Source organism: Balaenoptera acutorostrata, chromosome 2 (assembly GCF_949987535.1).
Source record: "Balaenoptera acutorostrata chromosome 2, mBalAcu1.1, whole genome shotgun sequence".
NCBI lineage: Eukaryota > Metazoa > Chordata > Mammalia > Artiodactyla > Balaenopteridae > Balaenoptera > Balaenoptera acutorostrata.
The window spans coordinates 37,019,346-37,045,243 of record NC_080065.1 but is presented as its reverse complement, the minus strand read 5'-3'; the positions used below and the strand labels follow the sequence as shown (position 1 = coordinate 37,045,243).

At 37.7% G+C, this 25,898-nt stretch overlaps 1 protein-coding gene and 1 pseudogene across 3 annotated transcripts in view; both read left to right on the top strand.

Moving 5' to 3' along the window:
* The window catches only part of PRKAA1 (protein kinase AMP-activated catalytic subunit alpha 1), a 44,745-nt gene that overhangs the window by 5,700 nt on the left and 13,147 nt on the right, over positions 1-25,898 (top strand). For 2 of the 3 annotated variants that reach the window (XM_057541066.1, XM_057541067.1), the window contains 2 exons: positions 20,836-20,977; positions 22,667-22,760. In XM_057541066.1, coding sequence (XP_057397049.1) covers positions 20,836-20,977; positions 22,667-22,760 — 236 coding nt within the window. The remainder of the gene's footprint in view (positions 1-20,835; positions 20,978-22,666; positions 22,761-25,898) is intronic. The other variant, XM_057541068.1, reaches the window with a different exon arrangement.
* LOC102999967 (non-histone chromosomal protein HMG-14-like) lies at positions 7,824-8,514 on the top strand (annotated as a pseudogene).

The following is a 25,898-nucleotide window of genomic DNA, read 5'->3' as shown; positions in this document are numbered from 1 at the left end:
ATGTGCAGCAACAAAGACCCAACACAGCCAAAAATAAATAAATAAAATAAATAAATTTATTAAAAAAAAAAAAAAAGAATCCGCCTGCCAATGCAGGGGACATGGGTTCAATCCCTGGTCCGGGAAGATCCCACATGCCGCGGAGCAACTAAGCCCGTGCGCCACAACTACTGAGCCTGCGCTCTAGAGCCTGTGAGCCACAACTACTGAGCCTGTGAGCCACAACTACTGAAGCCCACGCGCCTAGGGCCCGTACTCTGCAACAAGAGAAGCCACCACAATGAGAAGCCCACGCACCGCAACGAAGAGTAGCCCCCGCTCGCCGCAACTAGAGAAAGCCTGTGCACAGCAATGAAGACCCAACGCAGCCAAAAATAAATAAATAAATAAATTTATTTAAAAAAAAGAATTCTTGGACATGTGTAGTTCAGTTTAGAAAACCTGTTTTCAAAAAAGATTACTTTTGTTAACTTGTTGATTTTAATGGTGAATATCATAAACCTATCAGTTTCCTAGGGCTGCAGTAACAAAGTACCACAAACTGGGTGGCTTAAAACAACAGAAATTGTTTTGGAGTTCTGGAGGCCATAAGTCCGAAATCAAGGGTTTAGTAGGGTTACACTCCCTCTGAAGGCTTTAGGGGAGAATCTGTTTCTTGCCTCTTCCAGCTTCTGGTGGCTCCTGGTGTTCCTTGGCTTGTGGTAGCAAAACTCCATTCTCTGCTCGTCTTCACATGGCCCCATTTGTGTGTGTGTGCCTGTGTTCTCTCCTTTTCTTATAAGGACACCAGTCATTAGACATAGAGCCCACCCTACATCTAGGATGATTTCATCCTGAGATCCTTAACTAAGTACACCCCCAAAGACCCTATTTCCAAATAAGATCCCATTCTGTGGTTATAGTAGACATGAGTTTGTGGGGAGGGGGACACTTTTCAACCCACTGCACTTGCCATTACAGTTTATGTGCTTTTATTTATTTATTTATTTGGCCGTGGTGCACGGCTTGCAGGATCTTAGTTCCCTGACCAGGGCTTGAAGCCAGGGCCTGAACCCAGGGCCTGGCAGTGAAAGCCCTGAGTCCTAACCACTGGACCGCCAGGGAAATCCCTATGTGCTTTTAGTTTTATGTTCTTAATTTCTCCCTTATGATGCAGTCATCCCTCAGTATCTGTGAGGGATTGGTTCCAGGAGTCCCTGAGGATACCAAAATCTGTGGATGCTCAAGTCCCTTATATTAAGGGACATAGTACAGTCGGCCCTCCATACCCTCAGGTTCTGCATACGGGGATAGGGAGGCTGAATGTTTATTTACTGAAAGAAATCCTAGTATAAATGGACTCTTGCAGTTCAAACCCGTGTTGTTCAAGGACCAATTGTACTTTTTGAGTAACTTTTAAACTGGTTTAATAGAATGAATAAAATGTCTTCTTTGGTATCTTGTTTTAAAACATTGAAATCAATAGGAAGCAGGTTTTTATTAGACTGGATTTATTTTTCTTATACAAGAAAAAGGTCATAGTAGCAGTGTCTGGCACATAGTAGGTGCAGGTGCTCAATAATTATTTCTTAAATATATGAATGAATTTTTAGAATAAGTCTTATTAGTATGGGGAATTCAGTCTATTATTCTTTTCAAAACTACAAGACTGTAAATTAAGGGTTCTGCTGATATGTTCAACTTCTACTATTTATGTTTTATTAAAAGGATATTTAGTATTATTATACTATGTAATATTCTTTTGAGGATTATCTTTTTAAAAATATCACATTTCACTTACCCGTTTTGGAAAAAGCACAAGTTTTTGAGACAGATCTGGCTTTGTATTTTTGCTTTGTCAGTCACTAGCTGTGTAACTTTGGGCAAGTTATTTCATCTTCCTGTGCCTCAGTTACTTGTAAAGTGTTGCTAATAATACTAGTCTTCCAGGGTTGGTGAGAGTTAGAGTCAGTATGTTTGGGTACAAAGTGGGTATGTCATGAATATTAACTAGTGAGTTGTATACCTTAATTATGTATTATAAATCAACTAGATTTATATTTTAAAAAGTAGTAGTCATTTAAAAATATCTGATTTCAACTTAAGTCAAATGAACCTGTTTTCACCTCTGTGCTCTTCTATGACAGAATAAGTGTTTCTATAGTTTTTGGGTAGTAGGTGAAATCCCTGTCAAGGACTTGGCACTATGTATATATATGTCTAGCAATATTATGTTGAAAATTAACCAAAGTTAGGAAATGGGTTGAACTTTGGAAGCTAGAAATCTCTGGTATTGATGGGATGGAGGAGGATGGAACAGGTTAGTGAGATTGAAGCTTATGGTGATGGAAACTAGATGCATAGAAATTACAGCTATTATTTATTTAGTACTTATTATGTACCTGGATCTAAGTGGATAAAAGGGACAAATCAAAGAGCTGAGATAAGATTGGCTATATAGGATTAAATCAGAAAATTTAGGACTGATTAGCTAGGAATGGGGGACAGGTTTGGGAGCAATGGAAAATAAATAACCCTAAATAGCAATAGCCATCCTTTCTTTATTGAGCACTGAACTGTGCCGGTCACTATGGAAAGTGCTTTACAAAGCCTACTTCGTGTCACCCTTATGGAGTACGTGGTATTCTGATTTTGAATAGAAGGTTGAAGTAATTTAACTTGTTCAAGTCGAACATTTAGTAAATACCTTCATGCAGCACCAAAGCCCAGGTCTTTGTGACGGCAAAGCCCATGCTCTGCACGCAGATTGCCTTCTCATGTGGAAGTGGAATTGGGTGCTTAGCCCTACTCCTGAAAAAGATGAATCTGTGAATACCTATCATTGCTTTTTCCTTCTCTTTGAAATTTTTCTTAATTGAAAAGAATATTAAAAAGTAAGTAAAATTTGAAAGAAAGATCAGTGTAGAATAACTATTTTAATTATGGCACATTATCATTTTTATGTAAATATTTTTGTAGAGCTGGAAAATGTAGAATACATATACAATTTTTGTTTGTTCTTTTCATGTTTATGAGAGCATTTCATGTAGTTTTTCTATGAGAGTCTGTTATGTTGGAATGACAATATACTAAACTGTTCTCTGAAATTGGTCATTTAGGTTAATTGCAGTATTTGTTCTTACATAAGACACTGTAATAAACATATTTATGCACATTTTTTCATTTACTTAATTCTAAGTTAAATTACAAGTAGAGGAACAACAAATTAAAAAAAAAATGAAATAGCACCCTTAATGCTATTCTAGGACAGTAATTGCCCTTTTATTGCCCTAAAATGTACGGTTGGTTTACACAGCCATGAAAAAGGAATTATTATACTAACATTCCATTAAAAGAACCAAACTGTTGGGACTTCCCTGGTGGCGCAGTGGTTAAGACTCCGCACTCCCAACACAGGGGGCCTGGGTTCTATCCCTAGTCAGGAAACTAGATCCCACATGCATGCAGCAACTGGGAGTTCGCATGCCACAACTAAGGAGCCTGCCTGCCACAACTAAGACCCAGTGCAACCAAATAAGTAAATAAATATTAAAACAAAAACAAAAAAACCCAAACTGATCATGTACTCTGCCTACTGACTTAGTTTGGAATGTCTGTGTATGTGTGAGAATTTGAATGATATCTTTATAGTTGTTGTCATGACACCTTCCCCCTCCCTGACATTGTCTTAATTTTTGTTTGAATATTTATGCAATCACACGTCTGTGATTTCTTCCACTGTTTCAAAAGTGAAGAAGTTATGCCTCTATACTTCTAATTAATTTATAATTTGATGAAATGCTCAAGTTTTAGAAAAAAGTTGAGCTATACCTTGATTATCTTGTGATTGATTTCATTCTGTTTATTCTGCCTTCTTTATTTTTTTGGGGGGGGGTGTCTGTTATTTATAGGTGGAATGATATTCTACTCCTTATTACTCATGAGTTGAATTTTACTTGATTCCCTATGCCTTGTCTATCACCTTCCCTCCTACTCTTGCTAATTTCTTCCTAACTTTTTGGTATGTGCTCCATAAAATTTTCTGTCACATATCTGCTGCAACTTACTGCTTTCTAAATGATTTTAGTTGTTCTGTTGTAAAGTTTGTCTTGCACTCTCTTATTTCATAACTTCTTTATTTTCTTATCACCATGAAATAGTTAATAATTTTCCTAAAACATTCACATATTTCTCAAGTGAGCATTATTAATGTCCATTCTTTTTGTTTGCTTGTTTAATTCTTTTGTACTCGTTTTGGTGTTTCTTACCTTACAGTTACTTTTCGTCCTCTTCAGAGGCCAGGAAGGTCCCAGGGACCCAGACTGCTTTCCATTGGTACTTTCCCTGGCAGCGTTAACTGGCGTATAGAAGATGCTCCATACATAAGGCCAAATGAATGAATTTGAGAGAATGCTTTGAATCTCCTATTCCAGGTCCTTATTTAATGACAGAATGTACATCAAGAGTTTCAGATAAGCCCTAATTGTTTCTTAAAGTTAATTGGGGTTGAAAATAAGTTAAGCAGAGTATGGTATAAGAGGAGAGTGGTCAATGAATTGGAGTTTCATCAACCAGTTGATGAATTGGGTGATGAATTGGAGTTTAGACCCAAATGGATTCTGCCAATATTAACTGGTATTGTTGCTATTTCCCAGTTCTGTTTCAGTTGTGCAGTTAATGGGAAAAGGTTCCTACCAAGCCATGCTTGGAGTTTTGGGGGGTAGTTGGGACAGATGAGATGAGTACTTACTCAGTATCAATAAATTAGGTCTCAGAAAGAAGATACTTCCTGAATTTGGGTTTAACAGTCAAGTTGACTCCTCTTAATCACATCTCATTGGTACTGGAGACTGGAGAAAACCTTATCAGAAATTAGAATGTGCTTGATTTCTACAGTTCATTTCAGCTGTGACTATAGGTTTTTCTTCCTCACTGATTTCATATATATTTTAATGATGTTTTGATGGAAATATATACAGTGCATTCTGTTACCATGCCATCTTTCAGGAAGCTTCTATAATTTCTTAGCTATGAATGGTTCTTTTGTTGTTTTTTTTTTAATTGAGGTATAGTTGATTTACAGTATTATATTCATTTCAGGTATACAACATAGTGATTCAAAATTTTTATAGATTTATACTCCATTTAAAGTTAATATAAAATGTTAGCTATATTCCCTGTGCTGTACAATATATCCTTGTAGATTATTTATTTCATATTGATACACAGTTTGTACCTCTTCATCCCCTACCTCTATCTTGCCCCTCCCCACTTCCCTCTCCCCACTGGTAACCACTAGTTTGTTCTCTATATCTGTGAGTCTGTTTCTGTTTTGTTATATTCACTAGTTTGTTTTATTTTTTAGATTCCATGTATAAGTGATGATATACAGTATTTGTCTTTCTGTCTGACTTATTTCATAGCAGAATACCCTCCAGGTGCATCCATGTTGTTGTAAATGGCAAAATGTCATTCTTTTTTATGGCTGAGTAATATTCCATTGTGTGTATATGGATATATATATATATATATATCTATATCTCTCTATATATATCTATACCACATCTTATTTATTCATTCATCTGTTGATGGACACTTAGGTTGCTTCCATGTCTTGGCTACTGTAAATAGTGCTGCTGTGAACATTGGGGTGCACGTATCTTTTCGAATTAGTGTTTTTGTTTTCTTCAGATATATACCCCAGGAGTGGGATTGCTGGATCATATGGTAGTTCTACTTTTAGTTTTCTGAGGAACCTCCATACTATTTTCCATAGTGGCTGCACCAATTTGCATTCCCACCAGCAGTGTACAAGGGTTCCCCTTTCTCCACATCCTTGCCAACATTTGTTATTTGTAGACTTTTTGATGATAGCCATTCTGACAGATGTGATGTGATATCTCATTGTGGTTTTGATTTGTATTTCTCTGATGATTAGCAGTGTTGAGCATCTTTTCATGTGCCTATTGGCCAGCCATGGATGGTTTTGAGATTAGTTGAACTATATAAATGGTACTTACAAGAAAAGTTAGAGATTCCCTTTACACTGTAGTAGTTTAAAAATGACACTTTTTGGAGATTAATCCTTTGTCAGTTGCTTCGTTTGCAAACATTTTCTCCCATTCTGAGGGTTGTCTTTTCGTCTTGTTTATGGTTTCCTTTGCTGTGCAAAAGCTTTTAAGCTTTTCATTAGGTCCCATTTATTTATTTTTGTTTTTATTTCCCTTTCTCTAGGAGGTGGGTCAAAAAGGATCTTGCTGTGATTTATGTCATAGAGTGTTCTGCTTATGTTTTCCTCTAAGAGATTTATAGTGTCTGGCCTTATATTTAGGATTTTTTTTTTTTACATTTAGGTCTTTAATCCATTTTGAGTTTATTTTTGTGTATGGTGTTAGGGAGTGTTCTAATTTCATTCTTTTACATGTAGCTGTCCAGTTTTCCCAGCACCACTTATTGAAGAGGCTGTCTTTTCTCCACTGTATATTCTTGCCTCCTTTATCAAAGATAAGGTGACCATATGTGTGTGGGTTTATCTCTGGGCTTTCTATCCTGTTCCATTGATCTATATTTCTGTTTTTGTGCCAGTACCATACTGTCTTGATTACTGTAGCTTTGTAGTATAGTCTGAAGTCAGGGAGCCTGATTCCTCCAGCTCCGTTTTTCTTTCTCAAGATTGCTTTGGCAATTCGGGGTCTTTTGTGTTTCACAGATTGCCAACAAACACATGAAAGGATGCTCAACGTCACTAATCATTAGAGAAATGCAAATCAAAACTGCAATGAGGTATCACCTCACACCAGTCAGAATGGCCATCATCAGAAAATCTACAAACAGTAAATGCTGGAGAGGGTGTGGAGAAAAGGGAACTCTCTTGCACTGTTGGTGGCAATGTAAATTGATGCAGCCACTATGGAGAACAGTATGGAGGTTCCTTAAAAAATGAAAAAGAGAACTACCATATGACCCAGCAGTCCCACTACTGGGCATATACCTGGAGAAAACCATAATTCAAAAAGAGTCATGTACCACAATGTTCATTGCAGCACTATTTACAGTAGCCAGGATATGGAAGCAACCTAAGTGTCCATCGACAGATTAATGGATAAAGAAGAAGTGGCACATATATATAATGGAATATTACTCAGCCATAAAAAGAAACGAAATTGAGTTATTTGTAGTGAGGTGGGTGGACCTAGAGTCTGTCATACAGAGTGAATTAAGTCAGAAAGAGAAAAATACTGTATGCTAACACATATATATGGAATTTAAGAAAAAAAATGGTTCTGAAGAACCTAGGGGCAGGACAGGAATAAAGACACAGTCACAGAGAATGGACTTGAGGACATGGGAAGGGGGGAGGGTAAGCTGGGACGAAGTGAGAGAGTGGCATGGCCATATATACACTAACAAATGTAAAATAGATAGCTAGTGGGAAGCAACCGCATAGCACAGGGAGATCAGCTCGGTGCTTTGTGACCACGTAGAGGGGTGGGACAGGGAGGGTGGGAGGGACACGCAAGAGGGAGGAGATATGGGGATATATGTATATACACATAGCTGATTCACTTGTTATACAGCAGAAACTAACACACCATTGTAAAGCATTATACTCCAAAGATGTTTTTTAAAAAATGGCACTTTTACATTATGATTCCCTGATAATCCTTTGGGTTAGACTATGTTGCGGTTCAACATTCGCTCATTTGCTGGGAAGATTTGTATTGTGGGAGTATTGTGAAGGTTAAGAAAGGATCTGGGCGGGTCCCAGCAGCTCGGGCGGCGGGAAGAGCGGCAGCGGCCAGGCAGCCCAGCTTCGCGAAGGCTCTCGGCACGCCGCCGCCACAATGCCCAAGAGGAAGGTCAGCTCCGCCAAGGAGGGGGCAGCGAAGGGGGAGCCCGAGAGGAGATCGGCGAGGTTGTCAGCTAAACCGGCTCCCGCAAAAGTGGAAACGAAGCCAAAAAAAGGCAGCAGGAAAGGATAAATCTTCAGCCAAAAAAGTGCAGACAAAAGGGAAAAGGGGAGCAAAGGGAAAACAGGCTGAAGTGGCTAACCAAGAGACTAAAGAAGACGTACCTGCAGAAAACAGAGAAACTAAAAATGAGAAGAGCCCAGCCTCTGATGAAGCAGGAGAGAAAGAAGCAACTCTGATTAACATCACACATCCGGTCCTATCAGTGGTCCCTGTCTCCCTTCTTGTACAATCCAGAGGAATATTTTTATCAACTATTTTGTAAATGCAAGTGTTTTAGTAGCTCTAGAAACATTTTTAAAAAGGAGGGAATCCCACCTTATCCCATTTTTTAAGTGTAAATGCATTTTTTTTTTAAGAGGTGAAATCATTTGCTGGTTGTTTATTTTTTGGTGCAACCAGAAAATAGTGGGATATTGAATATGGAAGGCTTTGATTATCTTAGGTGTCAGCTTAACATTCCATAGATGAGGGGTAGCTTTTATATCCTATAATACAAAGCATACTAAATGGCAGTTTGGAGTCAGTTGTGCATTTAATGTCTTAAACACTTTAAATTACTTCTTTTCCCATGTTGTTTTTGGTTGAATTGTTTCCTAAAGCAAACCACTCACTCCTTGATCTTGGCTCTCCTGGTCAGAATTTTGTGTACTCTGTAACATCTTTGGTTGTGGTAGTCCAGTTCTTCTCGTAACTTTGTTAATGTGCTGTGAACAACTGACAATTTGAGTATGTAGTGTATACGATATTAAATTGTGAATTATGTGTTACAATGTAACAGCATATCAGTATTTGAAGATATTGGAACTTGATATCCTGTCAAGGAAAATTTGCCTCCAAATTTTAAGCTGGAAAGTCACTGGAATAACTGTTCAGAAAAGAATCACAACTACATGACTTTTTAGATTTTGGGTACGTATGTTAAGAATTGTATACAATTTAGGAACTTCCCTGGTGGCACAGTGGTTAAGTATCTGCCTGCCAATGCAGGGGACACAGGTTCAAGCCCTGGTCCGGGAAGATCCCATGTGCCTCGGAGCAACTAATCCTGTGCACCACAACTACTTAGCCTGCGCTCTAGAGCCCGTGAGCCACAACTGCTGAGCCCATGTGCCACAACTACTGGAGCCCACACACCTAGAGCCTGTGCTCCGCAACAAGAGAAGCCACCGCAGTGAGAAGCCTGTGCACTGCAATGAAGAGTAGCCCCCGCTCGCCGCAACTAGAGAAAGCCCGTGCACAGCAGCAAAGATCCAACACAGCCAAGAAAAAAAAAATAATTGTATACAATTTAAATGTCTGTGCTGATCCTCAAAACAACCAGTAAAATCTCAATTTTTTTTTATGAAAAAAAAAAAGAAAGGATGCGGACAAAATGGAAGGTGAACTTAGGTGGTAAATTACATTCTTGAAAGGGACTGAGTTAGGACTCTGATTTAAACACTTTTCTTTGAGTCTTATTTAACAAAGACTTTTTCTTCCATTGTGAAATATCTGTGTAACCTAACCTTAAATTTAGTATTATTAACTAAAATATTTAAGCAAAGTAGCAAATGCTTAAAAAATTCAAAATAATGAGGAACCACCCCATCCCCTGTTCCACCCCTCTCAATTGCAGGGGGTTTCATGGGGCAGAAGATCCCTTCACTCATTGTCTTGGTTAGCTTGGTGGGGAAAAAAATGTTAAATTGTTGAAAACCATTGGACCTGATGATCTGTAAGGTTCTCTTTAGTTCTAAAATTCTAAACTTCTTATTGTTAAATCATCAAGAGCACATATTAAGTGAGGAGCAAATAATGCGTCTTTTTTTTTCTTTTAGAAAAAATAATAATCTCATTGCTCCCGTGATTAAAAACCTGCAGTGGTTCCTAATCCTTGCGGGTTTTTAAAGGATGGTCAGGCTCGGCTCCATCCCAAGTCCCAGATCAAGCAGGAAAGTCTATTTAGATTGGAATAATGAGAAAAATTCTTTGTTTAAAATAATGTTTTAAATACAAGGAGTTTAAAATATCAATGCTGAGTTTTCAATTTGGAAATAGTAAAAAATATTGTATTAATCTGCCATAACAAAAATATTGCAGACCGAATGGCTTTGACAACAGAAATTCATTTTCTCACAGTCTAGAGGCTAAAAGTCTGAGATCAAGGTTTGGTTTCTTCTGAGGCCTCTCTCCTTAGTGTGCAGATGGCTGCCTTCTCTCACTGTCCTCACGTGGTTTCCTGTGTGTACCTCTGCTCTTTCTCTGTGTATCCATATTTCCTCCTAAAGGCACACTTGTCAGGTTGGATCAGGACCTACCCCAACTGTTTCATTTTAACTTAGTCATCTCTTTAAAGGCCTTATTTCCAAATACTATCACATTCTGAGGTACTAGGGATTAGGACTTCAACATACGAATGTGGGGGGAGACACAATTCAGCCCATAAGGGATTTCTTGTTATCATTACCCTTGATTTTCAGCTGGTAATTATGAAGATTGCCAGGGAAAGCTCTTTGATATTGGTCTTACAAACTGTGTTCTAATTTAGAAGAGAACATTTTCTTCCTGAAAAATTAAAACTCTAAATCACTTATTTAAAAATTGAAAAAAAATTTTTTTTGAAAAGTAATACATGTATATTTTAAAATGTCAAATAGTGCTAAGAGGTCTATTTATAAAACAGAATTTCCTACCCCCACTTTCAACTCTTAGCTGTTTCTTCTTGTATTTATCTTTTAAAAAATTTTTTTAAAATTTTTTATTTATTTTATTTTATTTTTTTTAAATTTATTTTATTTTTGGCTGTATTGGGTCTTCATTGCTGCGCACGACCTTTCTCTAGTTGCGGCAAGCGGGGGCTCCTCTTCATTGCAGTGCGGTGGCTTCTCTTGTTGCAGAGCACGGGCTCTAGGCATGCAGGCTTCAGTAGTTGTAGCACGTGGGCTCAGTAGTTGTGGCTCGCGGGCAGTAGAGCACAGGCTCAGTAGTTGTGGTGCATGGGCTTAGTTGCTCCGCGGCATGTGGGATCTTCCTGGACGAGGTCTTGAACCTGTGTCCTCTGCATTGGCAGGTGGATTCTTAACCACTGTGCCACCAGGGAAGCCCTATCTGTTTTTTTTTTAAACTTCCACATTTCTAATTGATAACGCATGCATAAAAGTTATCTTAATTCTTGTTGACAGACTTTTTGTTAAATTCTTATTATGGTTGATGAGGATTTTAGTTCTTTCTTAAGTTATTTTATTTTTATATTGAGGTATAGTTGATTTACAGTATTATATTAGTTTCCAATGTACAACATAGTGATTCAAAATTTTTATAGATTATACTTCATTGATAGTTATTATAAAATATTGGTCATATTCCCTGTGCTGTACAACATATCCTTATAGCTTATTTATTTTATACATAGTAGTTTGTACCTCTTTATCCCCTATCCCTATCTTGCCCTTACCCAATTCCCTCTCCTCACTGGTAACCACTGGTTTGTTCTCTTTATCTGTGAGTTTGTTTCTTTTTTGTTATATTCACTAGTTTTATTTTATTAAAATTTTTAAAAAAAATTTTATTAAAGTATAGTTGATTTACAATACTGTGTTAGTTTTAGGCATATAGCAAAGTGTTGTGGATATATATACATATTATGTTCTTTTTCAGATTCTTTTCCATTGTTAGTTATTATAAGATATTGAATATAGTTCCCTGTGCTGTACAGTAAATCCTTGTTGTTTATCTATTTTATATATAGTGGTATCTGTTAATCTCATACTCCTAATTTATCCCTTCCCACCCTTTTCCCTTGGGTTTGTTTTCTATGTCTGTGACTCTGTTTCTGTTTTGTAAAAAAGTTCATTTTTATTATTATTTTTTGATTCCACATACAGGTGATATCGTATAATATTTGTCTTTCTCTGTCTGACTTCATTCAATATGATAATCTCTAAGTCCATCCATGTTGCTGCAAATGGCATTATTTCATTCTTTTTTTATGACTGAGTAATATTCCTGTGTGTGTGTGTGTGTGTGTGTGTGTGTGTGTGTGTATCACATCTTCTTTATCCATTCATCTGTTGATGGACACTTAGCTTGCTTCCATGTCTTGGCTATTGTAAATAGTGCTGCTATGAACATTGGGGTGCATGTATCTTTTCTTTTCTTTTTTTAAATTTTTTTCTGGCCTTTTGGGAACAATGTCATCTTAGGAGGAACTTGCCTTTCTCCTCTTATGCTTTTTTTTTAAAAAATAAATTTATTTATTTATTTTTGGCTGCGTTGGGTCTTTGTTGCTGTGTGTGGGCTTTCTCTAGTTGCAGCAAGCGGGGGCTACTCTTCATTGTGGTGCACAGGCTTCTCATTGCGGTGGCTTCTCTTGTCGCGGAGCACGGGCTCTAGGCGTGCGGGCTTCAGTAGTTGTGGCACGTGGGCTTAGCTGCTCTGCAGCATGTGGGATCTTCCCGGACCAGGGCTCGAACCTGTGTCCCCTGCATTGGCAGGCGGATTCTTAACCCCTGTGCCACCAGGGAAGTCTGCATGTATCTTTTTGAATTAGAGTTTTCATCTTCTCTGGATACATGCCTAGGAGTGGGATTGCTGGATCATATGGTAGTTCTATTTTTAGTTGTTTTAGGACCCTCATGTTTTCCATGGTGGCTGCACTGATCTACAGTCCCACCAACAGTGTAGGAGGGTTCCCTTTTCTCCACACCCTCTCCTGCATTTATTATTTGTAGATGTTTTGATGATGGCCATTCTGACCGGTGTGAGGTGATACCTCATTGCAGTTTTGATTTGCATTACTCTAACAATTAGAGATGTTGAACATCTTTTCATGTGCCTATTGGCCATCTGTGTCTTCTTTGGAGAAATTTCTATTTAGGTCTTCTGCCATTGTTTGATTGGCTTGTTTATATTTTTGATATTGAGAGAGCTGTTTGTATATTTTGGAAATTAAGCCCTTATTGGTCTCATCATTTGCAGATATTTTCTCCCAGTGCATAGGTTGTCTTTTTGTTTTGTTTATGGTTTCCTTTGCTGTGCAAAAGTGTATAAGTTTGATTAGGTCCCATTTGTTTATTTTTGCTTTTATTTCTTTTGCTTTGGGCTGATCTAAGAAAATATTGCTATGATTTATGTCAAAGAATATTTTGCCTATGTTCTTTGCTAGGGAGTTTTATGGTATTATGTCTTATATTTAAGTCTTTAAGCCATTTAGAGTTTACTTTTGTGTATGGTGTGAGGGAGTGTTTGAACTTCATTGATTTACATGAGGCTGTCTGGCTTTCCCAACACCACTTGCTGAGGAGACTGTCTGGCTTACTTCACTAAGCATAATAACCTCCATGTCAAAGATTTTAGTTCTTTTGTACCTTTTCCTCTACACCCTCATTCTCCTAATATAATTATGTCATACTTTAAAAAAAATCCATATTTGGTGTTTTCATAATTGTGACTGTGTAAAAACTATCTGCTAAGCCAATACTATGACTATATTTACTTATAGAACTTTTCATTTTTCATGGAGTTATTAATTTACCTCATTTTTTCATTTGCTTAGTTTTCTTCTAACCTAAGGCTAAATTCTTCACATCTTCAAATGCTTTTGTAAGATCTTTCTCAATGTAACATTTCGTACTTTCAAACCTGTAAGATAATTTATCTGTCTATTCTTTTTTCTCCCTAGAAATAACCGTCCTGGATCCTCTGCAACATTTCTGTCTGGATTTGTTGCCTTCCGGCCTTCCACACAGCTGTTACCTAGGACTTTGCTTCATTACCTTATTGGGGATTCTCTTCTTTTTCTCCTATATTGGATCCCTTCTTACTGAATGCCATCTTGGTTTCTTTTTATTTATTTATTATTTAAAGAAAAATTTTTTTTATTTTTAATTTTTTTTGAATTTTTGAATTTTATTTTATTTTTTATACAGCAGGTTCTTATTAGTTATCTATTTTATACATATTAGTGTATCTATGTCAATCCCAATCTCCCAATTCATCACACCACCCCCTCCCCACCACTTTCTCCCCTTGGTGTTCATACATTTGTTCTCAACATCTGTGTCTCAATTTCTGCCCTGCAAACTGGCTCATCTGTACCATTTTTCTAAGTTCCACATATATGCGTTAATATACAATATTTGTTTTTCTCTTTCTGACTTACTTCACTGTGTAAGACTGTCTCTAGATCCATCCACGTCTCTACAAATGACCCAATTTCAGTCCTTTTTATGGCTGAGTAGTATTCCATTGTACATACGTACCACATCTTCTTTATCCATTCATCTGTCGATGGGCATTTAGGTTGCTTCCATGACCTGACTATTGTAAATAGTGCTGCAATGAACATTGGGGTGCATATGTCTTTATGAATTTTGGTTTTCTCTGGGTATATGCCCAGTAGTGGGATTGCTGGGTCATATGGTAATTCTATTTTTAGTTTTTTAAGGAACCTCCATACTGTTCTCCATAGTGGCTGTATCAATTTACATTCCCACCAACAGTGCAAGAGGGTTCCCTTTTCTCCACACCCTCTCCAGCATTTGTTGTTTGTAGATTTTCTGATGATGCCCATTCTAAGTGGTGTGAGGTGATACCTCATTGTAGTTTTGATTTGCATTTCTCTAATAATTAGTGGTGTTGAGCAGCTTTTCATGTGCTTCTTGGCCATCTGTATGTCTTCTTTGGAGAAGTGTCTATTTAGGTCTTCTGCCTATTTATTTATTTATTTATGGCTGTGTTGGGTGTTTGTTGCTGCGCACGAGCTTTCTCTAACTGCGTTGAGTGGGGGCTACTCTTCACTGCAATGTGCGGGCTTCTTATTGCAGTGGCTTTCCTTGTTGTGGAGCATAGGCTCTAGGCACGTGGGCTTCAGTAGTTGTGGCACATGGGCTCAGTAGTTGTGGCATGCGGGCTTCGGTATTTGTGGCTCGCAGGCTCTAGAGCGCAGGCTCAGTAGTTGTGGCGCACGGGCTTAGTTGCTCCGCGGCATGTGGGATCTTCCCGGACCAGGGCTTGAACCTGTGTCCCCTGCATTGACAGGTGGATTCTTAGCCACTGCGCCACCAGGGAAGTCCCTTCTGCCCATTTTTTGATTGGGTTGTTTGTTTTTTTAATATTGAGCTGCATGAGCTGTTTATATATTTTGGAGATTAATCCTTTGTCCCTTGATTCATTTGCAAATATTTTTTTAAGAAGTATTTATTATTTTTTTTTAATTAATTTATTTATTTTTGGCTGTGTTGGGTCTTCGTTTCTGTGTGAGGGCTTTCTCTAGTTGCAGTGAGCGGGGGCCCCTCTTCATCGAGGTGCACGGGCCTCTCACTATTGTGGCCTCTCTTGTTGCAGATCACAGGCTCCAAACACGCAGGCTCAGTAGCTGTGGCACGTGGGCTTAGTTGCTCCGCGGCATGTGGTGTCTTCCCAGACCAGGGCTCAAACCCGTGTCCCCTGCATTGGCAGGCAGATTCTCAACCACTGTGCCACCAGGGAAGCCCCGTTTGCAAATATTTTCTCCCATTCTGAGGGTTGTCTGTTCATCGTTTGTAGTTTCCTTTGCTTTGCAAAAGCTTTTAAGTTTCATTAGGTCCCAATTGTTTATTTTTGTTTTCATTTGCATTAATCTAGGAGGTGGATCAAAAAAGATCTTGCTGTGACTTATGTCAAAGAGTGTTTTTCCTATGTTGTCCTCCAAGAGTTTTATAGTGTCCAGTCTTACATTTAGGTCTCTAATCCATTTTCAGTTTATTTTTGTGTAAGGTGTTAGGGAGTGTTCTAATTTCATTCTTTTACATGTAGCTGTCCAGTTTTCCCAGCACCACTTATTCAAGAGACTGTCTTTTCTCCATTGTATATCCTTTCCTCCTTTGTCATAGATTAGTTGACCATAGGTGCATGGGTTTATCTCTGGGCTTTCTATCCTGTTCCATTGATCTATATTTCTGTTTTTGTGCCAGTACCATATTGTCTTGATTACTGTAGCTTTGTAGTATAGTCTGAAGTCAGGGAGTCTGCTTGTTCCACCTCCATTTTTCTTTCTCAAGATTGCTTTGGCTATTCAGGGCTTTTGTGTCTCCATACAAATTTTAAGATTTCTTGTTCTAGTTCTGTGAAAAATGCCACTGGTAATTTGATAGGATTGCATTGAATCTGTAGATTGCTTTGGGTAGTATAGTCATTTTCACAATGTTGATTCTTCCAGTCCAAAAACATGGTATATCTCTCCATCTGTTTGTGTTGTCTTTGATTTCTTTCATCAGTGTCTTATAGTTTTCTGCATACAGGTCTTTTGTCTCCTAAGGTAGGTTTATTCCTAGGTATTTTATTCTTTTTGTTGAAATGGTGAATGGGAGTGTTTCCTTAATTTCTCTTTCTGATCTTTTTTTGTTAGTGTATAGGAATGCACGAGATTTCTGTGCATTAATTTTGTATCCTGCTACTTTACCAAATTCATTGATTAGCTCTAGTAGTTTTCTGGTAGAGTCTTTAGCATTCTCTATGTATAGTATCATGTCATCTGCAAACAGTGACAGTTTTACTTCTTTTCTAACTTGTATTCCTTTTATTTCTTTTTCTTCTCTGATTGCCATGGCTGGGACTTCCAAAACTATGTTGAATAATAGTGGTGAGAGTGGACATCCTTGTCTTGTTCCTGATCTTAGAGGAAATGCTTTCAGTTTTTCACCATTTAGAATGATGTTTGCTATGGGTTTGTCGTATATGGCCTTTATTATGTTGAGGTAGGTTCCCTCTATGCCCACTTTCTGGAGAGTTTTTATCCTAAATGGTGTTGAATTTTGTCAAAATCTTTTTCTGCATCTATTGAGATGATCATATGGTTTTTCTTCTTCAATTTGTTAATATGGTGTATCACATTGATTGATTTGCATATCTTGAAGAATCCTTGCATCCCTGGGATAAATCCCACTTGATCATGGTGTATGATCCTTTTAATGTACTGTTGGATTCTGTTTGCTAGTATTTTGTTGAGGATTTTTGCATCTATGTTCATCAGTGATATTGGTCTGTAATTTTCTCTTTTTGTAGTATTTTTTTCTGCTTTTGGTATCGTGGTGATGGTGGCCTCATAGAAGGACTTTGGGAGTGTTCCTTCCTCTGAAAATTTTTGGATGAGTTTGAGAAGGACGGGTGTTAGCTCTTCTCTAAATGTTTGATAGAATTCACCTGTGAAGCCATCTGGTCCTGGACTTTTGTTTGTTGGAAGATTTTTAATCACAGTTTCAATTTCATTACTTGTGATTGGTCTGTTCATATTTTCTATTTCTTCCTGGTTCAGTCTTGGAACGTTATACCTTTCTAAGAATTTGTCTATTTCGTCCAGGTTGTCTATTTTATTGGCACAGAGTTATTTGTAGTAGTCTCTTATGATGCTTTGTATTTCTGCAGTGTCTGTTGTAACTTCTCCTTTTTCATTTCTAATTTTATTGATTTGAGTCCTCTCCCTCTTTTTCTTGATGAGTCTGGCTAATGGTTTATCAATTTTGTTTATCTTCTCAAAGAACCAGCTTTTAGTTTTATTGATCTTTGCTATTGTTTTCTTTGTTTCTGTTTCACTTATTTCTGCTCTGATCTTTATGATTTCTTTCCTTCTAAGAACTTTGGGTTTTGTTTGTTCTTCTTTCTCTAGTTCCTCTAAGTGTAAGGTTAGATGGTTTATTTGAGATTTTTCTTGTTTCTTGTGGTAGGCTTGTATTGCTATAAACTTCCCTCTTAGAACTGCTTTTGCTGCATCCCATAGGTTTTGGATCATCGTGTTTTCATTGCAATTTGTCTCTAGGTATTTTCTGATTTCCTCTTTGATTTCTTCAGTGATCTCTTGGTTATTTAATAACGTATTGTTTAGCCTCCATGTGTTTGTGTTTTTTACATTTTTTTCCCTGTAATTGATTTCTAATCTCATAGTGTTGTGGTCAGAAAAGATGCTTGATATGATTTCAGTTTTCTTAAATTTACCAAGGCTTGATTTCTGACCCAAGATGTGATCTATCCTGGAGAATGTTCTGTGTGCACTTGAGAAGAAAGTGTAATCTGCTGTTTTTGGATGGAATGTCCTATAAATATCAATTAAATCTATCTGGTCTCTTGTGTCATTTAAAGCTTGTGTTTCCTTATTAATTTTCTGTCTGGATGATCTGTCCATTGGTGTAAGTGAGGTGTTAAAATCCCCTACTATTACTGTGTTACTGTCAATTTCCTGTTTTATAGCTGTTAGCAGTTGCCTTATGTATTGAGGTGTTCCTATGTTGGGTGCATATATATGTATAATTGTTATATCTTCTTCTTGGATTGATCCCTTGATCATTATGTAGTGTCGTTCCTTATCTCTTGTAACAGTCTTTGTTTAAAAGTCTATTTTCTATCATATGAGTATTGCTACTCCAGCTTTCTTTTCATTTTCATTTGCATGGAATATGTTTTTCCATCCCCTCACTTTCAGTCTCTACGTGTCCCTAGGTTTGAAGTGGGTCTCTTGTAGACAGCATATATATGGGTCTTGTTTTTTTTTGTTGTTTTTAAAATTTATTCATTTTATTTATTTATTTTTGGCTGTGTTGGGTCTTCGTTGCTGCATGTGGGCTTTCTCTAGTTGTGGCGAGCGGGGGCTAGTGTTCGTTGCTGTGCATGGCCTTCTCATTGTGGTGGCTTCTCTTGTTGCAGAGCACGGGCTCTAGGCACACGGGCTTCAGTAGTCATGACACTCGGGCTCTAGAGCGCAGGCTCAGTAGTTGTGGCTCACGGGCTTAGTTGCTCTGTGGCATGTGGGATCTTCCTGGACCAAGGCTCGAACCTGTGTCCCCTGCGTTGACAGGTGGATTCTTAACCACTGCGCCACCAGGGAAGCCATGGGTCTTATTTTTGTATCCATTCAGTGAGCCTGTGTCTTTTGGTTGGAGCATTTATTCCATTCACGTTTAAGGTAATTATCGATATGTATGTTCCCATTACCATTTTCTTAATTGTTATGGGTTTGTTTTTGTAGGTCCTTTTCTTCTCTTGTGTTTCCCACTTAGAGAAGTTCCTTTAGTGTTTGTTGTAGAGCTGGTTTCATGGTGCTAAATTCTCTTAGCTTTTGCTTGTCTGTAAAGCTTTTGATTTCTCCATCAAATCTGAATGAGATCCTTGCGGGGTAGAGTAATGTTGGTTGTAGGTTCTTCCCTTTCATCAGTTTAAATATATCATGCCACTCGCTTCTGGTTTGTAGGGTTTCTGCTGAGAAATCAGCTGTTAACCTTATGGGAGTTCCCTTGTATGTTATTTGTCGTTTTTCCCTTGTTGCTTTCAGTAATTTTTCTTTGTCTTTAATTTTTGTCAATTTGATTACTGTTTGTCTCGGCGTGTTTCTCCTTCAGTTTATCCTACCTGGGACTCTCTGCGCTTCCTGGACTTGGGTGGCTATTTCCTTTTCTATGTTAGGGAAGTTTTCGACTATAATTTCTTCAAATATTTTCTCGGGTCTTTTCTCTGTTTCTTCTCCTTCTGGGACCCCTATAATGCGAATGTTGTTGTGTTTAATGTTGTCCCAGAGGTCTCTTAGGCTGTCTTCTTTTCTTTTCATTCTTTTTTCTGTATTCTGTTCCTTGGCAGTGAATTCCACCATTCTGTCTTCCAGGTCACTTATCTGTTCTTCTGCCTCAGTTATTCTGCTATTGATTCCTTCTAGTGTATTTTTCATTTCAGTTATTGTATTGTTCATCTCTTTTTGTTTGTTCTTTAATTCTTCTAGGTGTTTGTTCTTTAATTCTTCTAGGTCTTTGTTAAACATTTCTTGCATCTTCTCGATCTTTGCCTCCATTCCTTTTCCGAGGTCCTGGATCATCTTCACTATCATTATTCTGAATTCTTTTTCTGGAAAGTTGTCTATCTCCACTTTATTGTTTTTCTGGGGGGTTTTATCTTGTTTTTTCATTTTGTACAAAGTCCTCTGCCTTTTCATTTTGTCTGTCTTTCTGTGAATGTGGTTTTCCTTCCACAGGCTGCAGAATTGTAGTTATTCTTGCTTCTGCTGTCTGCCCTCTTACCATCTTGGTTTCTTTCCTGATTTTGATGGAATATTAATTCTCCACTAGGTCCTTAAGAAAGCGTGAATAGAAGCTAAATTTTTGGAGACTTTGTCTGTTAAAAAATGTCTACATTGTATTATAACCATTGATTATCTGGGTATAGCATTCAAAATTGAAAGGTAATCACTTAAAATTTTTTTCTTATTTTTAAAACAGAAACTACATGCTCATGAACCAAAATTGTAAAGGTTCAAGAGATTATAGAGAAAGTGTGTCTAACATGAGGGTGGTTTTTGGTATGATTCAACTGTTCTGTATATGATTATAATGGTGATTACACCAATTTCTACATGTCTTAAAATCCATAGAACTGCACACCAAAAGAAAAAAGTTCAATTTGTATGATAGTTTAAAAAATGAAAAGTAAATTAAGAGAATATAAAAGTACAAAAAGGTAGAGAGCAAAAAGAACTTTCTTTCTCTCTCCCTTAGCCTTCCAGCTTTAAACATCTAAACGTTCAGGGGTAAATCAGGCAGAATTGAAAGGAACTTGGCATATATTCACTACTATGTATAAAATAGATAACTGATGAGAACCTACTGTATAGCATAGGGAATAGTACTCAGTGTTCTGTGGTGACCTAAATGGGAAGGAAATGCAAAAAACGGGATATATGTATACCTATAGCTGATTCACTTTAATGTACAGCAGAAACTAGCACAACATTGTAAAGCAGCTATACACCAGTAAAAATTAAAAAAGAAAAAAGGAACTTGGAACTGCTCAAGTACTTTTGGAGAATGCTAAGATTACTACTCTTCGAATAGTTCTAAATATGTTATTAATCAAACCTGGCACTAATTTATTAAAATTATTTCTCCTACAGTTGGCAAACATGAATTGACTGGGCATAAAGTTGCTGTGAAGATTCTCAATCGACAGAAGATTCGAAGCCTTGATGTAGTAGGAAAAATCCGCAGAGAAATTCAGAACCTCAAGCTTTTCAGGCATCCTCATATAATTAAACTGTAAGATCTGATTATATTAAATATAGTCATATCATTTTTGCATCATTTTTGTTAACCTTCTTAATCTGACAAGTGAGAAAGATGAGTGACATTGCTTTGGTCTGTTCCTGAGGGTTTTAAAATTTCTTCCTGTTCATGTATTTATCTAACCCCATTCACGGTCACTTAAGCCTAAGTTCACATTTTGCCCTTGTGATGATCAGATGTTATCTTTCTCATTCTCGGGACTGATGCCCTTCTGATAGATAAGTTTCAGTGCCCCTACTGCTGTAGAACCAACAATGATTTGCTAGTAAAAACTCCTGCCCTCCAAATTTCCAGATGATATCAGCTAGCCTCACTAGAGACAATGCAGTAGGGTCTCCACTCCCCCACACTGCTTATATCTGATAAAACAAATAACAAATAATAGATTTTCAGGAATCCAAATCCAAATCCAAATAACAATTTCAGGAATCCAAATTTCAAAAGGCAGTAATATTACTGTTGTTTTACAGCTGACAATTGTAGGATCTACAGTTAACTTATTTACTACTCAGCTTTATTATGCAGGCTATAAATTAAAACCATTTAGGCTTTTGTATTGAACTGGTGACTCAAAATATGTTTCACTCTCACCTCTTCTCATTTGTTGAGGTGCCATGGTTTTAAATACCATCCTTATGCTGACAACCCTTAATATACATCTCCTGCTTTGAAACCTGTTCCCTGAATATGCACACTGCCTATTTTACATCTCCATTTGGGTGACCATGAGGCATGTGAAACTCGACATGGCCCAAACTGAACCCTTTATTACCCTCCTGTGCCTGGTCTTCCTGGTCTTTTCACCATCTCAGTTAATATCAGTTCCTCAGGGCAGAAACTTAGGAACTATCCTTAACTTTCCTATTTCTCTCACTTCCCAACCTCCATTCCATCTCTTCCTTCAAAAATATATCTAAGATCTCATTCTAGTTCCTTCATTATCATCAACCCAGTGTGGGCCCCCTTCATCTTTCTCATGGACTACTGCAGTAGCCACCTGCTTCCACCCTACTGCCCAGTCAGTTCTTCACATTGCTGCCATCAATTAAAGTTACCCTTTTACTTGGCCAGATCATGTGACTGCTTTGCTTAAAACCTTCAATAGCTTTCTTTCTCCCATAGAGTAAAAGCCAAAGCCTCATCATGGCTTTTAAGGTTCTGTGTCCTCTGCTGTCCAGTTACCTCTTTGACCCCACATCCTGTTTCTCGCTCCTAGCTCACTCTGCTCTAGCCTTCCTACCATTGCTCAAATGCGCCAGGCAGGTTTCCCCCTGGGGGCCTTTGCACTTGCTGTTCCCTCTGCCTGGTTCACCTTCTTCCTAGATAATGGCATAGTTTGTTCCCTGATTTCCATTAGGCTCTGCTTAAATGTTACTTTATCAGAGAGGCCTTCCTTGAATACCTTGTATGAAAGATTTCCCTTAGTTTTGCTTTGATTCTCTTCATAGCATGTTCCACCACCTGAGATACTGTTTTTTATTTAGTGTCTGTTTCCTGGCTTCTGGAAAATAAACTCCATGAGAGCAGATAATTTGTTTTGTTCCCTGCAGTTTTCCCAGCGTCTAGCACAGTGCCTGGTGTATTATAGGTGCTTAGTAAACATTTATTGAATGAATGAATATACATGTTTTAATACTGGTAGATAATGTTTTCTCTCACCAGGTACCAGGTCATCAGTACACCATCTGATATTTTCATGGTGATGGAATATGTCTCAGGAGGAGAGCTATTTGATTATATCTGTAAAAATGGAAGGGTAAGCAGTTCTGTTTTAATCCTGTATATGTTTTGTAATTCCCCTGATCCCTTACTAGCATCAGAATATCAGAAAGCAATTCTGTTAAGAGGTCTGTTTAATAACCAGCTCCCTTAGTCATGTATTTGCCTAGAATCATAGACTATTTGGAGCTAAGAAGGATCTTAAAGATTATCTCCTTAGCCTACTTACACAGATATGGAAACCAAGACTCACAGTTAATTTATTTATTTTTAAAAAAATTTATTTCATTTATTTATTTTTGGCTGCATTGGGTCTTCATTGCTGCGCGTGGGCTTTCTCTAGTTGCGGCAGACGGGGGCTACCCTTCATTGCGGTGCGTGGGCTTCTCATTGCGGTGGCTCCTCTTGTTGCGGAGCATGGGTTCTAGGTGCATGGGCTTCTGTAGTTGTGACACACGGGCTCAGTAGTTGTGGCTCGTGGGCTCGAGAGCGCAGGCTCAGTAGTTGTGGTGCACAGGCTTAGTTGCTCCGTGGCATGTGGGATCTTCCTGGACCAGGGCTCGAACCCGTGTCCCCTGCATTGGCAGGCAGATTCTTAACCACTGCTCCACCAGAGAAGTCCCTCACAGTTTATTTATTTTTATTTATTTACTTTTTATATTTTGGTCACACTCTGCAGCATGTGGGATCTTAGTTCCCTGACCAGGGATCGAACCCGTGCCCCCTGCATTGGAAGCGCAGAGTCTTAACCACTGGACCACCAGGGAAGTCCGAGACTTACAGTTTATATATATGCTCAAGGTCACGTAATTTATTAATGACAGAATTCGATTGAGACTCCAGAACTAACGATCTTCAGACTTTGCTTCTGGGGCATACAAATCCTTTTAATATCTTAAATTATGTATGTAATCCTTAAAAAATATATTATTAAATACTTAAAGATCTAGGCCTTGCTAGTCAACCCTAGTCACATTTAAATTGCATTCATTTTTTGGTTTCAGAAATCTGATGTACCTGGAATAGTAAGAACAGGCTCCGTGAAGGAGGTAGGAATTAGACTTAAAGAATTTAGAGTTGGAAGGAACTTTAGAAGACATTTTGAACAGTGTCTTAAGTTACAGATACAAAAACTGAACATTGCCCCCCATGCATACTTTTTCTTACACCCAGGGTATGTGGTATGCAAAAACCTATTTCTGGAAGAGCCACATCAAGCACTGAGAAGCCAATTTTTTTCCCTCCCAATCTAACATTCTTTATATCATTCACTCATTTGTTCTATGTAGCATATCTCTTTACTTCCATCAAAATCAAAATCATTAACCAAATTAATTTTGATTTTACCATTTCTTAACATGGTTCATTTTGATTTCAGGTATTCCACTTGTCTTTTCACTCCCCACTCCCCGCCCCCCACAATCCTGCACAAATATTCTGCCTAGAAAAATGGAAACAGACACAAATTGAATTGGTATCTTGCTTTCTTATCTTTTGTTTTTCATGTCTTGATCATTTTGCTTTGCATTATGGGAATTTTCCTCAGTTTTATCTGTTGCATATTAAAATTCCAGCTGTCATTTTTTATTTCTTTCTTGTTTTCTGAAGTTGTCTTTCTTTAAATAGCCTATTTTTTTTTGTTGTTCCACAGAGATAATAAATGTATCTGTCTGAGGATAGCAATTAGTTTAAAAATATTTTCTTCTTCTCTTCCCTGGATTGCTTCTGTACCTTCTGTGCTCCCTGCTCCCTGTTTTTTTTCTATTCATTTTATTGGTCTTTGTCTTTTGTGCATGACCCTTGCTCAGATACCTGGTGATTCTGGGTTGTCCACTCATATTTGAGAGTGAGATTCTAAATGCCAGGCTCATGAGGATGGAACTTATTAATTGGTGGGGCTTCCCATAGATTGAATAGGTACGGACCTGTTTGTTTTACTAGGAAACACCAAATGTTAACAATTACAAATATTTTTCCTTGGATCAGAAAGTTGCTCCAGAAGAAACCTTCCAGTTTCCTTGAGCGTGTTAGCTTAGCTGCCAGTGCTCTGCGAGCTAAATGGGGAAAGGCCCACAAGCCTCACTGGTTAGTATGTTGACTTTCATTTTATCCCCATGTTTTCCTTCTGGTGCCTCATTCCTACTCTGGTGTCCTTGAGAACAGAGCTGGTTCAGCCTTATTAAAGAGTAAGTCGTGGGTCTTATTCCCCAGTAAGGGTGAGCTTAAAACTTCTTTCTTCCATCAGTTGTTCTGTTTTCAGTCCATTTCTCCCTTCTACCTTCAGAAATTCCCAACACTTCCAATATCTAAGCCCTTCCAGGAGTCTGTGTGCAGATGAGTTTATCATTGATTTCCACCCCTAAAGGCTTATTAGATTTCAGCGTTCTGTGGTTGGCCAAGTCTTTATCACTGTTCATCTACTCTCTAGCTTAGTGACTCCTCTTGATTACTGCTGTCTCTTCTCTTGCTCTTTTGTCTTTATATGATGTCACCTTAGTGATGTTTCAAGGAGTGGAGACAAAAGGTTCCATCTGCCATGCTTAAATGGAAATATGCTTTGACTTTTCTAATCTTTCTTTGTAGACTTCCCCTCCTTGATCCTTTGTACTCTATTTATTATTAATAGAGTATAATTTTCATTTTTGTAGGCTATCCAGTTATTTTATCTCTTGTATTTTGCTTAACCAATTAAATTTTCTTCTCTTTCACATTTAGAACACATTCTTTTTTTCATTTAGTGTATTTGATATGAAGTCATATTAAAAAATGAACCTATATTCTAGAAATAAAGGTATTAGATTGCTAACGCATTATTACTTTCTCTAGAGGAAGGGTATCTCTGAGTACTTCGATAGTTTTAGTTTTGCTTTCAAAAGAAATTACTGGTTCATATTCCAGATTATCCATACCATTTAAGGTGTAGGAACCTGGTTTTAGAATGCTAATTTGTGACCTGTGTTAGAGAACTGCATATTAGAGTCCTTTGCGTAGAGAATTAATAGGTTATTTATTAAATATGACTTCTTGGGAGCAGGCATACCCAAGTAATGGTTTTCATTTATGGAAAAAACATCATAAAATAAGAAAATATGGATAAATGGACAGAGAAGTTTTTAAAGAATATTTTTTAAAATGTAATTACAGCATAAGGTGTAATTTTTTCAGTAAGCAGAGT